Raw genomic sequence first — 17245 nt, forward strand, 5'->3', positions numbered from 1 at the left:
GCGAATGACTTGGTGAGATTAAGCGATTTATCACAATATATATCCTTAAATAAAACAGCCGTGTATTCCAAAGATACAGAAGTGTTGATTTTATCTCCAGGTCATACAGAATTCACAGTTCGAATTAAAATAAATTTTTATAAACAACGGCGTATCGTTTGCTTGAGAATAGAACAATGGGGGTATGATATGAATGATTTAGGGTATAATTGGTCATTTAAAATTGACCTTGAAGACCTGGAACTATTAAATCAGTCTCGTAAGGAAGAATATTATCCACTTGGTATAGAGAATGAGTTTTGTGGAGCCACGATTAGTAAAGAACAAATAAAAGAATTTAATAAGGGTAAATATAATAATGGTTTGCCCGAGTTTATATCATGAAAACAGAAAAAACAGGATTATATATAATAAGTAAGGAAATACAAAATGATTTCACTATGGCAAGATGGGGAGGTGTTTCGTGTCATAATATTATTCTAACATATTTCTAATACATAAATGACGGCAAGAAGGCTTCAAGAAAATTATCATTTGTGTCCAAGCATACCTTCAAGAAAAGGGTATTCGGTATTTTAATAAATATGTTCTACAACATAAGAATGAGTTATTTTCAATAAAAGATTGGCATTATGCTGATGTTGATAAACCGACAACTTTAGATTTAATTAGAATGTTAAATAAAGAAAAAATGATGTAGTTAAGAAAACGTAAGGCTCTTTTAGAAATTCAAAAGAAATTTTATTGGTTTCCTGTTGTAAAAAAAAATTATTTTGGATACAGGAATAACAAGAAATCCTGATGAATATATGTATGATATTCTATGGGGTGTAAGCGATTCAAGGATAGTAAGGGACGAGGAAGTTGAAGAGAGAGAAGAGGAGGAGTAGGAGGAGAGGGAGGAAAGAGCGAGACTGAATAAATATGGAAACCAGTGAGATTAGAAAAAGATTGGTGGTATTGCAGAAAATAACTCAACCCACCGAGGAGGAAAATAAAGAATTGACAAGTCTATTAGCAGTATTTTCGACAAGACCGTTGACATCGTTTTCATGGAGAGGATATTGGTTTTAATTAAAGTTTTTTTTTTTTTTTTTTTTTTTCTTTAATCAATGGAGGAGAGAGTGAAGGTATTTCTATTGATTATTTATGTTTTAAAACTTAAGATTCAAATGTGCATGTTGGAAACTAAAAAGGTTTTTGCACTCTGTCGGAATTTTTCTCATAAATAAATGAGTTCTTGTCTCAAATGTAAAAAGAAAACTAATACTAAAAATATCTCATATTTTAAAAGTAAAAATAACAGGTTTATACAAAAAGGTGTATGTTCGGTGTGTGGTTCAAAAAAAAAATCAATTTATCTCCAAACACAAACTCGGAGGAGATGTACAAAAGTTTTTATCAGGAAGTAAATTTACAACTACTGGAATACCGGGGGAATTACATCTACCAGGGTATTCTTTCTGTGGTCCAGGCACAAACTTGGATAAAAGATTAGATGAGGCAGACAATCCTAAACCATGGAGCAAACCCATCAATAGGGTTGATGAAGTGTGCATGAGGCACGATATTGATTATGGGAATACCACAACATTGGAAGAAAAGCATGAAGCCGATAGAGAAATGTTGTATAATTTGTCTCTGATACAAAATCCAACCTTGAGAGAAAAAGTTGATCGGTTCATCGTGAAGAAGATGATCAGTGCTAAATTGAAACTTGGACTTGGAAATTCAAAAAACTTATAGGCTCTAATGATGTCATTAAGATTGAAGAGAAATTAGCTGATGAATTACATAAACCAATATTCACAAAGTTTCAGAGAAGGAAGGTTTATTCCAAGGAAGTAGATTATATCTGGTCTGCTGATTTGATTGAACTCAATAATGATAAGGGGTACAAGTATGCTTTAACCATTATTGATTTGAGGAGTAGATACGCATGGGTTGTCCCTTTAAAAAACAAAACAGGTAATACTCTTATGTTAGCCTTTCAACAGATATTTAATAAAAGTAAGAGAAAACCTAAAAAATTGTGGACTGATGAGGGTAGAGAGTTTTTATAACAAGACATTTATGAATTTTCTAAAAAATAACAGTATTACATTATACAGTACCTTTAATGAAGGGAAGGCCGTTGTAGTTGAACGTTTTAATCGTCCCTTAAAAGAGAGACTATATAAAAAATTTCACACAACTCGGTTCACAACAATGGTCATCTTTTATTCAGGATATTGTGGATAAGTATAATGACACGATTCACACGTCAACAAATATGAAACCATCAGAAACATTTACAAAATTAAAATATGAAAGAGATTAATGTCAGAAAACCTAAGTTCAAAGTTGGTGATATCGTAAGAATATATAGGTGGAAATCTCATTTTGAAAAAGGTTATATTAAACGATGGATGAACGAACTTTTTAAAATTGTTTTTGTAATAGATACGGTTCCTTGGACTTATAAGATATATGATTTGGAAGGGGAAGAGATTTTAGGTTCATTTTATTCACAGGAATTACAAAAGACAAAACTAAGCAGATAATACCTTCACTCCCTCCTACTATACACCTTTGTGGACACTATAGCGCCAAGTCCGAGGTGTATAACAGTATATAATGTGTGTCAAGGGGGGACGTTCTTAGATCTGTGAACCCCAAACACAGAATCCTCAGCTGAATAGTCAAGGCTTAACGTGTGTGTGTGTATGTTTGTGTTTGTGTTTGTGTTTGCAATGGGAGCAATGGGTTGGCGCTTCAGTCCCTCCTACTATACACCGTTGTGGACACTCGAGGGCCAAGTCCGAGGTGTATAACAGTATATAATGTGTCAAAGGGGGCCGTTCTTCGATCTGTGAACCCCAAACACAGAATCCTCAACTGAATAGTCAAGGCTTAACTGTGTGTGTGTGTGTGTGTGTGTGTGTGTGTGTGTGTGTGTGTGTGTGTGTGTGTGTGTGTGTGTGTGTGTGTGTGTGTGTGTGTGTGTGTGTGTGTGTGTGTGTGTGTGTGTGTCCCAACCCTCACATTAAAAATCTCAACCCCAATTCAATCCTCGCCCAACACAATGTCTTTTTCAAAATGAGATTTATATATATATATATATATATATATATATATATATATATATATATATATATATATATATATATATATATATATATGTATATCTTCTTCTTCTTTCGGCTGCTCCCGTTAGGGGTCGCCACAGCGGATCATCCGTATGATCCGCATAGTGATTTGGCACATGTTTTACGCCGGATGCCCTTCCTGACGCAACCCTGGTCGCCTCTTACGACACAGGGATATGGTACACCTATTTTAACCGGGGTATACACCGGCCCAGTATACTAGTACTCATTTCGCCGACCTCGGAAGGATGACAGGCTGAGTCAACCCCCTGGTGTATTAATTCAGTGGCCCAACGGGGCTTGAACTCAGGACCTATTGGATCCCAAGCCGCTGCCCTAACCACTGCGCCAACACAAGGCTATATATGTATATATATATACATACATACATACATACATACATACATACATACATACATACATACATACATACATATTTTCTCTTCTTCCAATTCTGTCTTTTAAGGCTTTCAGGTTTGATGACGTAGAAAGGGGGAGTAAGCCTGCACTTTCTTCCCAGAACTTTCTTGATCTTGCTCCCATCAAGCACCATCCGACAAAGAACTACATCGATAGGTTTAGATCCCAAAGAGTGATAGCATTTCAAGTCTCCAAAATAAACCCAACTTTCCAAGTCTCCAAGGTATAACCACATTCCTGTTGAGTTTCCAAGATATGTATCACGTTGTGAGTTATCAAGCCAGAACCCACATATCAAGTCTCCAAAATAAAACCAACTTACAAAGTCTCTAAGGGATAACTCATTTCCGGATTTTTTTTTCAAAATTTGTGAATCTTCAAGGTAGGCCCCATATTTAGAACCACCTTGGCAGAACCCTTTTCCTGAGTCTCCAAGGTAGTTGTTTAAACCATCAAGGCAGAACTCATTTACTGATTTTTTTTTTTTTTTCAAAATTTGTGAGGTCTCCAAGGTAAAACTTGTATTCTAGCTCATCAAGGTATAACTCGTTCAGTGGGTATTGTCTTGATAACTCGCAATGAGTACTATTGCTGTAAAACTCTTTTTCAGGATTTTGCTGGTCTCCAAGGTATAACTCTTTGGTTGGGCCATCAAGGTCGAGCTCGTTCTGTGGGTCTTGGTCGCTCATAAGGTCTTCAACCAAGCCAATAATTTCGCCCCAAGTTGTAGCAAAAGCAGTATTTTCATTTCTTATTTCAGATACAATTTCCTGTGAGAGAAAATAATAATGTATTAATTAAGTTATTTAATTATTAAATGAGTCAATGCTTAAAAGGAACTGAAAATAGGAAAATAAAAATCTTACCTCAACAGATAAGAGGTTTGAATCCAGTTCATCAACTTGAAGGTTTAGTTCCATACAAATATTCGAACTGCAAGCAAGCTCATCCCACTCAAGGACAGTACAGCACTCCATTGTCCAATTTTTTTTTTAATGGAGTCTGGGATGAACCTTTTTTCGAGAAGGACTGGTGGGGGTGGTTTCGTTTGGAAATTCTCTGGGCAAGCCCAGGCAAGCCTTCGTTCGGAAAATTTTCAAAACCATAACATTGTAGAATTTTCTCGTGATTTCTTTGAGTCAGAGATGAACTGGAAATGATGTAAGAGCAGGCGGGGCTTGGTAAAAGTGGGCGTGGCGTATGAAAATATCTCGTGCAAAGTGGGCGGGGCTTATGAAAAGTGGGAGTGGCTTATGCAAAAAATAATCTGAGGCTCAGGGGGTGGTCAGATGAGATCATTAAGAGAAGTATATCATTTCATAATGACACAAAAGGGGTATCTTGAAAAATATGAAGATTCAAATGATTTATTTTAAAATATTTTAGATGGGGATTATTTTGCAAAGAAAATTAAACTAATGAAGGAATTTGAGAATGAACAAATCTTTATAGGTTCAATGAGTGAGGTAAACAATGTGCATTGGTTATTTGAAAAAGAATGTCCCTCATCTTACATGTTTCAGATATTTCTTCAGAATCACCTTTAACAAATCACATTACTACTTTACTACTTGAACAAATCTTTATCTTATTGCATTGGTTATTTGATTAGAGTGCCCCGAGGTTAAAAGGGGAGACAAATAAATATACCTTGGGCTAAAAAGGGGGTTTATTTTTTAGGGAAAAAATATGAATGGCTGAAAATCCCCCATTCATTTACATGGGGGAAAGTGAGCCAGAATCAGTATACTCACCCTACTCACATACATATATACATATACACATACATACACACATACATATACACACATACACACACATTTCACACATGTATATATATATGTATATATATATATATATATATATATATATATATATATATATATATATATATATATATATATATATATATATATACACACACACACACACACACACACACACACACACACACACATACACACACACACACACACACACACACACACACACACACACACACACACACACACACACACACACACACACACACACACACATACACATACACATACACATACACATACACATACACATACACATACACATACACATACACATACACATACACATACACATACACATACACTTCACATATATATATATATATATATATATATATATATATATATATATATATATATATATATATATATATATATATATATACATACACATGTACACACACATTTCACACATGTATATACACACACACACACACACACACACACACACACACACACACACGCACGTGTATATATACACACACACACATTTCCAATGTATATATATATATATATATATATATATATATATATATATGTATATATATATATATATATATATATATATATATATATGCACACACACACACACACACACGACAGCGGAAGGAATGGACTAGCATAACAGGTATGTCACACCAGGTGAGGTAGGCAGATTCCCTCCCCTCCACAAAGGTCGTTAATGAGCTAGCTGGGTTTTTCTTTACCAACAATTCAATGGTGAGTGACAAATCAACTCTCCTGAGATGAGTTTGATTTTCTGAAATTTCCTCCTTTTATAACCAAACTGAACATAAGAATTCTATCAATAATTTCAGCTGGATTTGAACCCTCAACTCTGAGATGCTGATCCCAGTGACCCCGCCAACGTGCAGACCCGGATATTAAGGGTATGGAGGGCCGAAGGCTCATGGGAACGAAGGGCTTAAATATCTGCAACTTAAATTACTAATCAGTAATAGCACAAACATTGATGATTAATCACACAAACGATGACAATTTGATAAATGTAGTTTTATTTTTTTCCAACACACAAATTATCTAATTGTACACTATTTTTCCAACAGACAAATGATAGTTTCATTATAAGTGACATGCCTGGTGTTGGCTTCATGGTTAGGGCGATGGGCTTAGGATCCTGAGTTCAAACCACACTCTGCTGTTGAATTTATTACCAGGTGGGGTTGACTCTGCCTGTCATCCTTCCGAGGTCGGCAAAATGAGTGCCAGCATGCTGATATACTGTGTCGCAGTGGCGACCCGTCCAAGATTGTGTCCAATAACCAAGGAGACTGCTTAGGCAGCACCAATGCTCCACACAGAGTATGGTCCCACGGATAGTACAGGATTGTATAAGTGAGTAAAGCGAATGTGACTCGAGTGTACACACATGTATTCAAATTTTCAAACATGAACGAGCACTTTCTTGGCCTTGGCTGTGCAAACTCATGAATGACGTCATCAAAGTTGAATGATCTCAGAATTTCACTCTCGGTACTCAACAGGGACAAGGCAGTCAGATGATCTTGATTCATGGTCCATCGCAAGAAGCTTTTGACCCTTTTCAGAAGAGAGGACGAACGTCCCCCACTACAACTACCGATCATCAGTGACAGAAACGGCCGGAATGACGTTTCACCATTCGGGAAACGTTCCATCATGCTGGATTCGATTATTATCATGCGGTACATCCAGACAGCTTGGCTTTCGTCGTCCTCGATGTTTGAAAAGGACGTAAAAGCAACAAATTGCTGAAATTCCTCAGTGAAATCTCCTGGTACATAATTTGGGTATCTTTGACACAGATTTGTTGATACCTTCGCTCACTCGTGCATCAGACATGTTCGGCGAGGCATTTCTTTGAACGCTCAAAGTTTTTTTTTTCAACATCCTCATATTTCTTCGACTGAAATCGACTCTGAAATCTGGAATCGTTATCCACTCTGAAATCCTCTTTGGCGCTGAATGTGTGAGCAGTTGTATCGTCTCTCTTCTCTTCCGGTGTTTGGCTGATTTGTATTCTTCGTTATCGAATCTTTCCATCCCCTGAGCCTCACACTCATCGAATGTGTCCCGCATTTGTTTAAAGAGAGTTTGCAGACTCCTCAGTAAGGCTTCCACCTGTGGCATTGTCAATTTGAGTAGTTTGCAAGCTGAGGCTGCATCTGTTGAATGGCTGAAGGATATCACTGCAGACCTCACACAAAATATCGCTCTCCAAAGTGTTCGTCACATCAATCAGGGTCTTTGCATCATCCCTCGTTTCTGTTTTTTGTGATTCATCACAATTGATTTTCTCCAGTGCTTCAGTGATGTTGCAGTGTCCCAGAACGAGTGCGTTTACAGCTTGAGCATCGGCACTCCACCGTGTCTGATTTGGAATTGCCAGAAATAACGATTGATTACATTTTTTACTCCTGCGAGTTTAAAATATACTCCAACCACGTGAGCAGGATACAAAGTTTTTAGACCCATGTAAATAACATTGAATAAAATTATTGACAACATTGTCAACAAAATTGAAGGCCTAAAGCTAAATCCTTGTTACCTTTGCCACGGAAGGTGAAGGAGCTCATGTTTTCACCTCTTTCTGGTTGTTTGTTTGCTTGCTTGTGTTTGCGCAGGATATCTCAAAAAGTTGTGGACGAATCTGGATGAAATTTAGTGGACAGGTTCGGATAGAACTTAGTGGACAGGTTGGGTGTGTGGCAAGGACGAATTGATTCCATTTCTGTGAAGATCCGAATCCGGATCTGGATACGAGAATTATTTATTTTTTTTAAGTGATTCTTCATGACCATTGTGAGATTGGGCCAAAAACGTAATGGGCCTGATATGTTCTCGTGGATCAGACATTGTGAGGAGGAGGCATGCACTCTACCGAGTGCTCTTCGAGTTTAAAGCATGGATTAATCCGGCCCAGCCAACATGGGCAACCGGATGAACATTCCTGATGAGGGACAGACACGCCCTCCACTCGCTCACCTGTGCATCACCAAGATATTACCTTTATTATTGTCACCTGTGCAGCACAAAGATAATACCTTTATTATTTTCACCTGAACATCACAAAGATATTCCCTTTATTATTGTCACCTGCACATCACCAAGATAATGCCTTTATTTTTGTCACCTGCACATCACCAAGATAATGCCTTTATTTTTGTCACCTGCACATCACCAAGATAATGCCTTTATTTTTGTCACCTGTACATCATAAAGATAGAACCTTTATTATTGTCACCTTCACAGCACCAGGATATTACCTTCATTATTGTCACCTTCACATCACCAGGATATTACCTTTATTATTGTCACCTTCACAGCACCAGGATATTACCTTCATTATTGTCACCTTCACATCACCAGGATATTACCTTCATTATTGTCACCTTCACATCACCAGGATAATACCTTTATTATTGTCACCTTGACATCACCAGGATAATACCTTTATTATTGTCACCTTTACATCACCAGGATAATACCTTTATTATTGTCACTTTTACATCACCAAGATAGTACCTTTATTATTGTCACCTTGACATCACCAGGATAATACCTTTATTATTGTCACCTTTACATCACCAGGATATTACCTTTATTATTGTCACCTGCACAACACCAGGATATTACCTTTATTATTGTCACCTGCACAACACCAGGATAATACCTTTATTATTGTCACCTGCACAACACCAGGATATTACCTTTATTATTGTCACCTGTACATCACCAAGATATTACCTTTATTATTTTCACCTTTACATCACCAGGATATTACCTTTATTATTGTCACCTTCACATCACTCGGATAATACCTTTATTATTGTCACCTTTACATCACCAAGATAATACCTTTATTATTGTCACCTTTACATCACCAAGATAATACCTTTATTATCGTCACCTTTTCATCACCAAGATATTGCCTTTATTATTGTCACCTTTACATCACCAAGATAATACCTTTATCATTGTCACCTGCACATCACCAAGATCAGACCTTTATTATTGTCACCTGTACATCACCAAGATCAGACCTTTATTATTGTCACCTTTACATCACCAATGTCAGGTCAGGTATGGGAGCATGTGCCAGAACAGCGCGTCGCTGCGCCCACTTTCCGCCGGTACTCCAGGGGCCTCCGTCTGGCCATCCCCCAGGCAGATGCCAGGCCCATCCTCATCTCCTTGAGATTATTGTCAACCTGCTGCAACCACGAGGCATGTGGTCGGCCCACTGGCCTCCTCCACTCATGAGACTCCCTCGCTGAGAGAATCTGGTGAGCAGGATCAGCGTCAGGAAAACGAGCCACATGTCCATACAGCCGCAACTGACGCTCACGGACTATGCAGGAAACAAATCTCATCCGAGTCTCTCTCAGCAACCGCTCGTTGGACACAAAATCCGACCAGCGATAACCAAGGATTCTCCGAAGAGACCTGGTACCAAAGGGATTAAGTCTCCGTCTCAAATCCTTGGTCAGAGTCCAAGTCTCGCATCCATAGAGCAAGACTGGAAGTACCAAGGACCTGAAGACTCAGACTTTCGTCCTCCCACACAGGTACCGGCAGCGCCACACCCCATGATCCAGTGAATCCATGACTCCCCAGGCCCAACCCAGACGTCGATTGACCTCTGACTCACAGCCAGCAGAGACATGAATATCACTGCCAATGCAAGTGAATCTCTCCATGACCTCAACATCCTCACCACAAACAAACACAGACAGGACAGCAGCATCCAAGATGTCACCGAAAGCCTGGATCTTATTTTTGACCCAAGAAACCCGTAATCCCAGCGGCTCTGATGCCTCATTCAGCACCTCGAGGGCCCCCAAAAGGATGTCTAAAGTCTCCGCAAAGATGACTGCATCATCTGCAAAATCAATGTCCGAGATCTTGACATTCCCAAACGATGCACCGCAGCTTGATCTCTCCGACATCCTCCCTAAAATCCAGTCCATACAAGTGCTGAAAAGTGTGGGGGCCAGTACACACCCCTGACGAACTCCAGTAACAAATGGAAATAAGTCAGAGATGGTACCACCACACTTCACAGCACTCTCAGTACCAGAGTCGAGTTCAGACATCAGATCGATGAGTTTTGGTGGCACCCCACGAAGACCAAGAATCCTCCAGAGGACATCCCGATTCACTGAATTGAACGCTTTACAGAGATCAACATCGGCTGCAAGCAGTCCCTGCCTAAACTCTCGTCTGCGTTCGGTGAGGACACGAAGGGCAAGGATACGGTCAATCGTTGACCTCTTTGGTGTAAAGCCTGACTGCTCTGGACACTGGTGCTCAAGCAGATGGTGGCGAACCCTATCAAGAATTATCCGAGCAAAGACCTTGCCGGGCACTGAGAGCAGCGTCACCCCTCGGTAGTTGTTGCAGTCTTGGCGATCACCCTTCCCTTTCCAGAGAGGGACAACAAGGCCCCTCTTCCAGTCAGTTGGGATGATGCCTGTGTTCCAGGCAGAGCACAAAACTGCATGCAACGACACGAGTGCAGCATTTCCACCAGAGTTGAGAAGTTCAGCATGGATGCCACAGATCCCTGGAGCTTTGCCCCGTTTCAAATGGTTCACCGCAGCCCGTGTTTCCACAAGCGAAGGTGGACCACAGTTGATTCGAGGGTCAGCAACAGGGATTGTAACACCCTTGACGTCCAACTCGACAGCTGGGGGATCAGCCTGGTACAACCGCTCAAAGTAACCGGCCCAGCGGGCCTTCACTTCAGACTCCTCTGTCAAGAGCCTACCACTCTCTGCTCGAACTGCAGTGCTCTGAGGGATGGGCTTGGATGAACGCAATGCGCGAATTCCCCTGTAGGCGGGACGACAATCACCTGTCCACAGGTGATGCTCTACCCCCTCACAGATTCCTCGCACATAGGCCTCCTTGTCCACCCTCAGTGCACGTACAGTTTTACGCCTCAGCTCCCTGAACAGCTCAGCTCTGCCAATCAGCCTGGCCCTGCGACTCTGGTCAAAGGTATCCAGTGTCCCTTGAGAGACAAAATTCTTCTTTGCCCTGCGGTGAGCTCCAAGACATCCACCGGCAACATCAAGGACGTTGGTCTTGAAGGCACTCCACAACTCTTCAGGACCCCCCAAAGCACCTAGACCCCCCAAGTGTCCACTCAGCCTGTTCGCAAACTCCTCAGCTACTCTCTCATCCCTGAGCTTGCTAACATCCAGCCTAGGCTGGGATGGTACCATTCTCCAGGATTTAAGGTGCAGCTTTAGAGTTGCGACAACAAACCTGTGGTCAGTATTGAGGAACTTTATAGTATAATACCTTTATTATTGTCACCTGTGCATCACCAAGATAATACCTTTATTATTGTCACCTGTGCATCACCAAGATAATACCTTTATTATTGTCGCCTTTACATCACCAAGATAATACCTTTATTATTGTCACCTGTACTATAGCCTGGTGTTTGCTTAGTGGTTAGGGTGGCGGCTTGGGATCCCAGGGTCCTGAGTTCAAGCCCCGTTGGCTGCTGAATTAACACCAGGGGGTTGACTCAGCCTGTCATCCTTCCGAGGTCGGCGAAATGAGTACCAGTGTACTGGTCCCGGTGTATGCCCCGGTTAGAATAGGTGTACCATATCCCTGTGTGTCGTAATAGGCGACCAGGGTTGGCGTCAGGAAGGGCATCCGGCCATAAAACATTGCCTCAAGAAAAAGCCAAACCCCTGCACAGCAGGGAAAAATGGCTGTAAAAACGGTCATTTATTGTCACCTGTACATCACCAAGATAATACCTTTATTATTGTCACCTTTGCATCACCAAGATAGCACCTTTATTATTGTCACCTGGACATCACCAAGATAGCACCTTTATTATTGTTATCTGCACAGCACAAAGACATTACCTTTATTATTGTCACCTTTCATCCCTTCGGGACGGGCTGGTAGGATAGTCGAGAGGTACGCACGCAGGCTCAAAGCTGTCTCGCCGAGATTAGAATCCCAACCCAGGTTTCAACTGTAATCCTGGTGTTTCACAGGCATGGCGCTTCATCAATGTGTGTTTGCCGTCACTCGGATGGATATTACATCAAGTTGGCAAGTTATCTCCAGCACCTTGAACAAATTACGACTTCCTCCCCGATCTCCTGCTGGAAAGGCAATGGCAAACCTCCCAGTGTTATCCTTGCTCCGGAAGATGCTTCGGCAGCACCGACACTGTGTGAAGAGTCAGGCACATCAGAGAAAGGTGACCTTGGTGATGGCATCACATTCCTGTTGATAAGGGAGGGGAAAGAGTTTAAGATTCTATCACTTTCAGGAGTTGATGAAGTAATCAGACGGAATGATACAGGAATGCCGTCTTGCTTTAAAGAAAGGGGGAAGGGGGTTGGAGAGGGTGTGCGGTGGGGGGCATAGAGTTGGGATTGCAGAGCAGAGGTTTTTGGAGGAGGGTAGAGGGGAGTTGTGTTGTGTTGTGTGTGTGTATCTACTGGACTTGTTGTTCACCTCGTTATATCTTTTTTGTGCTTTGGGTGTGTTTTCAATGAGTGTGAACATCTCGTGTTTGTTCAACCCTTCTGAATGTCCCACGTACACATTTCTGCTCATAAACCTGAAAGCACCGTTGCCCTCTGATTACATCATCAGGTCATCATCAAGGTTTATCACCAAACAATGTTGATTGGTATGGAATGCAGAGGAGGGCTGAGAATTTGTTTACTCATAACGAGACATTGTGCAGTATTGAACAAAATATTTCACAAATTAACACATTAATTTTGTTTAATTTAACGATTGTCTCTTTCATAAAATTAAGTGAACTCACTGCAAATATTTCCTTATTGTCAGATGTTTTGTTAATCGGTCGGCATGACGTGGCCAGAGTGATTTCCCAAAGGACCATACGATGTTTTGATTGAGAAAATATGAACTGGATCTTTATGTTGCAAACTGTGTTTTGAAAGCAAAGCCTAACGTCGGAAGAATGATGTGCCCGTGCAGCAACAGGATGGTAGTCTGTAGTCAGATCTGTATCCCTTGAGAGATTGCTGTCGAACATGCTATCCAGACCCTGCACTGTTGTACCTTTGTTGTAGTAAATGGGTAATAATGAGAAAACACTGTCTTTATGCTCTTTGCTTTACAGACCCATTGGAAGTACTACAGGCAGAGTGTGTTGGACTGCCTTAAGCACTGGCTTATCCATGGGTGCTCCACACAGGACGACATTCCAGCCAACGTGCCTGCAGAGGTTTGGACTTTGTTTCTGAGGCAGCTGCAGCAACATCGTCTGCTTGATCCCCCATGGTCCAGCGTAAAAGCCTTATCAGCTAAGCCACAAATGCCCAAAACCTTCCCAGAGCAGTCTCCACCTGGGTTGGCTATTATTCTAGATGATAATTTCTACTACCGGAGTATGCGCTACAAAGTTTACCAGCTCGCCCGCGAAGGTGTGGACCTTTTACTTCTTTTATCATCTTAAAAAGGACGTTTTTCACCAAACTATGTGAGGGCTCCCGCCGGGCAATGCGAGGGCTCCCGCCGGGCAATGCGAGGGTTACCGCCAGACAGTTCAAGCTTATCCCTCACCTAACGATGCATGTCCATCACCAAACTTTATCACCTTGTTATGCAAGTTTATTATCAACTGTGCAAGCTTCTGTTTATCACTAACCAATGCTAGTATCAATGGATTCAAGACATTTGGTCTCGTTGTGCCGAAGTTGTTCAAGCGCCATCAAAGCCAGAATAATGCCCTCCTTAATGCCACTACTGAACTTATAAACACTGGTTATTAGGGTACCCAGTCTAATGGACTGGGTAACCTATTGTTTTTCTTCTGTTTATTTCTTATTTATTATTTTTCTTCCGCCGGCAATTTTCGGGCTGTTTCGCTTTAAAAATCATTTTCTCAGGAACAGTAAGTCCGAGCGACACAAAATTTTCACCATAGTATGTACCTTTTTTGATAGCATACTTGATTGATAATTATGACGTCATAGGTCACGTGGTACGGGTGCCATCTTGAAAAAACCGATAAATTTTGGACCTCTGTTTCTCTGAAACAGTGCAATGGAAAAAAATTTTGCTTCATACATTTTACTAAGCTCCCTATGGGGAACACGTGTGATTTTTCATGACGTCATCAGTGAAGCGGTATCCCGGTGAAAATTCGTCAAGTGGAACGCTGCATCGGAAAAATCTGAAATTTCTTGAGCCTCATCGACATAACAATTCACCAGAGAAAAAATATATTATGACGTCATAGGTGACTTGGTTCAGCAGCCATCTTGTTTTGAAAAAATAATTAAAACATCTCCAAAACGGCTGAACACATTGAGGCGAAACTTTACAACCACATTCCACATGACATCCTTTTACAAGTTTGTTAATTTCTTATTGATAGGTCACATGGCTTGGTGGCCATCTTGAATTTACCCTAAAACCTTCAAACATCTCCAGAACGGCGAAACTTTACACACACATTCCCCATGAGGTCCTTTATCAAGTTTGTTAATTTCTTATTGATCGGTCATACGGTTTGGCGGCCATCTTGAATTTACCCTAAAACCTTCAAACATCTTCTCCAGAAAGGCGAAACAGATCAAGGGGAAACTTCACAAGTCTATTCTGCACACGTAGGGGATATAAGTTTGTGAATGAATAATTGATAGGTCACATGGTTTGACAGCCACTTTGGATATTTAAGAAAAATATTAAATAATGTTTTCTCTGGAACCACATAACCTATCAAAGCGAAACTTGGCAAGTATAATCTACCCCCATGCCTGCATGTATGTTAAAAATTATGATGTCACAAATCACATGGTTTGGAGGCCATCTTGGATAGAAAAACGCACCTTGTCCGATCAACACGAAACTTAACAAGCATAATCCACTTCCCCATTTGATGGAGAATTTATATTTATGTTGTAATAGGTCACATGGTACGGCAGCCATATTGGATTGAAAATTAATATCTTTAAAAGTCTTCTTCTCTGAAACGGCTGAACAGATCAAGGCGAAACTCCACACATCTGACCACCTTTCTATGCAAACAAAAAGTTCTCCCCCCCCCCCTTTGATGTATGACACATCATTTGGCAGCCATAGTGGATTGAAGGAAAAATATTAATTAATGTTTACTCTGGAACTACTGCATCAATAAATGTGAAACTTCAGAGTTGTGATGGAACAGTCATGGGGAATGAACGGTTGAAATTTCAACTCGATCGGGCCCACAGTTTGGCAGCCACGTTGGATTGAAGGGGAAATATTAATTTATGTTTACTCTGGAACCGCTGTGTCAATATATGTGAAACTTCAAAATTATTATCTAGCCCACATGTGAAACATAGTTTTTAAATTTCAACCCGATCGGCCACACGGTTTGGCAGCCAGAATTATTGAATTATTTGAATTTGAGAACTTTTAGTTGTTTTTTTTTTCCAGAAGGCTCACTTGGCTGCACCTGCATGCGTTTGAGGGTACAGGAACAATTCAATTGATACCGACAATGTCCCCAGGAAAAATGGCTAAAGGCATACGTAATTTATAGATTGAACACTTTGTGCGACCCGGTTCGTAACTCGTCAGTCCCGCGCTGTATCGAAGCAGGGCTGTATTTGTATCACTCTTAAATAATGTTTTCTCTGGAACCACTATTATTGAACTATTGAAGCAAAACTTTGCAATTATCATCTACAGAAAGTCTCATGTTGTGTCAAAGGCGGACGTCTGGGTACCCGGTCATCACTGCCAGCAGTTATAAAGTGGCAGTTCTAGTTCTTTCTAATACCAGATTCAATTTGGTAAACATCCCACAGCGATACTCTCCTTTACAACGTTCCAAATCGATCTCAGTTCCGAAATGCATGGAAAATTAAATGATTTTCACAATGTTTAAGCCTTGCAATGTCCATTCTTCCTTCATCCTTCTGGCCCCAGTCTCTGCTGGCTTCATTCAGATTTTCCTGAACTGTCCTTTGGAGCAGTGCCTCAAGAGGAATGCCAGCCGGACTGTCCCTGTTCCAGTGATGGTATTGCAAACCATGGCAGCACGATTGGAAGTACCTGATGTGGAACGAGATTGGGAACGAGAAAGTCTGCATCTGGACACTTCCGTTGCGGTACCTGATGTACAGATGTAAGCACTCTTCAGTCTTTGACTAAAATAAAAACATCAGTTTTAATAACCAATGATTATTGAAATGTGCTACATACAGGCCAGTTTGTGCACATCCTATAATTAACTTGTTTTTGAGCTGAACACAATTCCTTAAGGTTTATTTCAGCCCATCATGTTCAGAACCTGTAGCAAATGGCAAAACAACGGAACAGAGCAATCCGCTCTGAATCATACCAAAGAGTTTTTTTTTTAAATGGTACGTGCTGCTTACTTGCTTGACACTCAGCATTTAAAAGGATAGAGCATCGACAAACAATCCTGGGCAGGTAATGGCAAACTTCCTCATATAACCCTTGCCAAGAAACCGCTTCGGCAGCACCAACACTTTGTAAAGAGTATGGTACATCAGAATCAAAATGTATATAACAGTGGGGAATGCTTGCAGCCCACACAGAAGCTGGAGTGCAACATACATGCAGACATAATAAATACAAGCTTTATATGCTTGATGAAGTGGATTTGTGCTTGCATTCTGTAAGCAGCTAAATAACTCAAGTAAATTAAGAACGAGTCATCGGAATGAGCTCTTTATTGAAATAGTTTGCAGCTATCGTAATTTTATGTAAATACGTCAAAAGTTCAAAACTATTGTTTATGTTCTAATGAGTTGCTAGGTAACGCCAAGAGGTGGAGCACCATGCAAACAGTAGCTCTCTTTACTGCAGCCACAGTAAATACTCGCTCAGCGAGCCCTG

General features: G+C 40.6%; 1 protein-coding gene across 4 annotated transcripts in view; it reads left to right on the forward strand.

Annotated features, from left to right (window-relative positions):
• Window positions 1–17245, forward strand: part of PSTK (phosphoseryl-tRNA kinase) — a 137087-nt gene that overhangs the window by 12991 nt on the left and 106851 nt on the right. For 2 of the 4 annotated variants that reach the window (XM_085897782.1, XM_085897773.1), the window contains exons 3-5: window positions 12400–12608; window positions 13509–13812; window positions 16310–16508. In XM_085897782.1, the coding sequence (XP_085753908.1) occupies window positions 12400–12608; window positions 13509–13812; window positions 16310–16508 (712 nt within the window). The remainder of the gene's footprint in view (window positions 1–12399; window positions 12609–13508; window positions 13813–16309; window positions 16509–17245) is intronic. The other 2 variants (XM_085897791.1, XM_085897801.1) reach the window with 1 other exon arrangement.

The sequence above is a fragment of the Eptatretus burgeri genome, chromosome 1 (genome assembly GCF_056783735.1).
Source record: "Eptatretus burgeri isolate ZD-2024b chromosome 1, Ebu_testis_v1, whole genome shotgun sequence".
In the NCBI taxonomy this organism is placed as follows: Eukaryota; Metazoa; Chordata; class Myxini; order Myxiniformes; family Myxinidae; genus Eptatretus; species Eptatretus burgeri.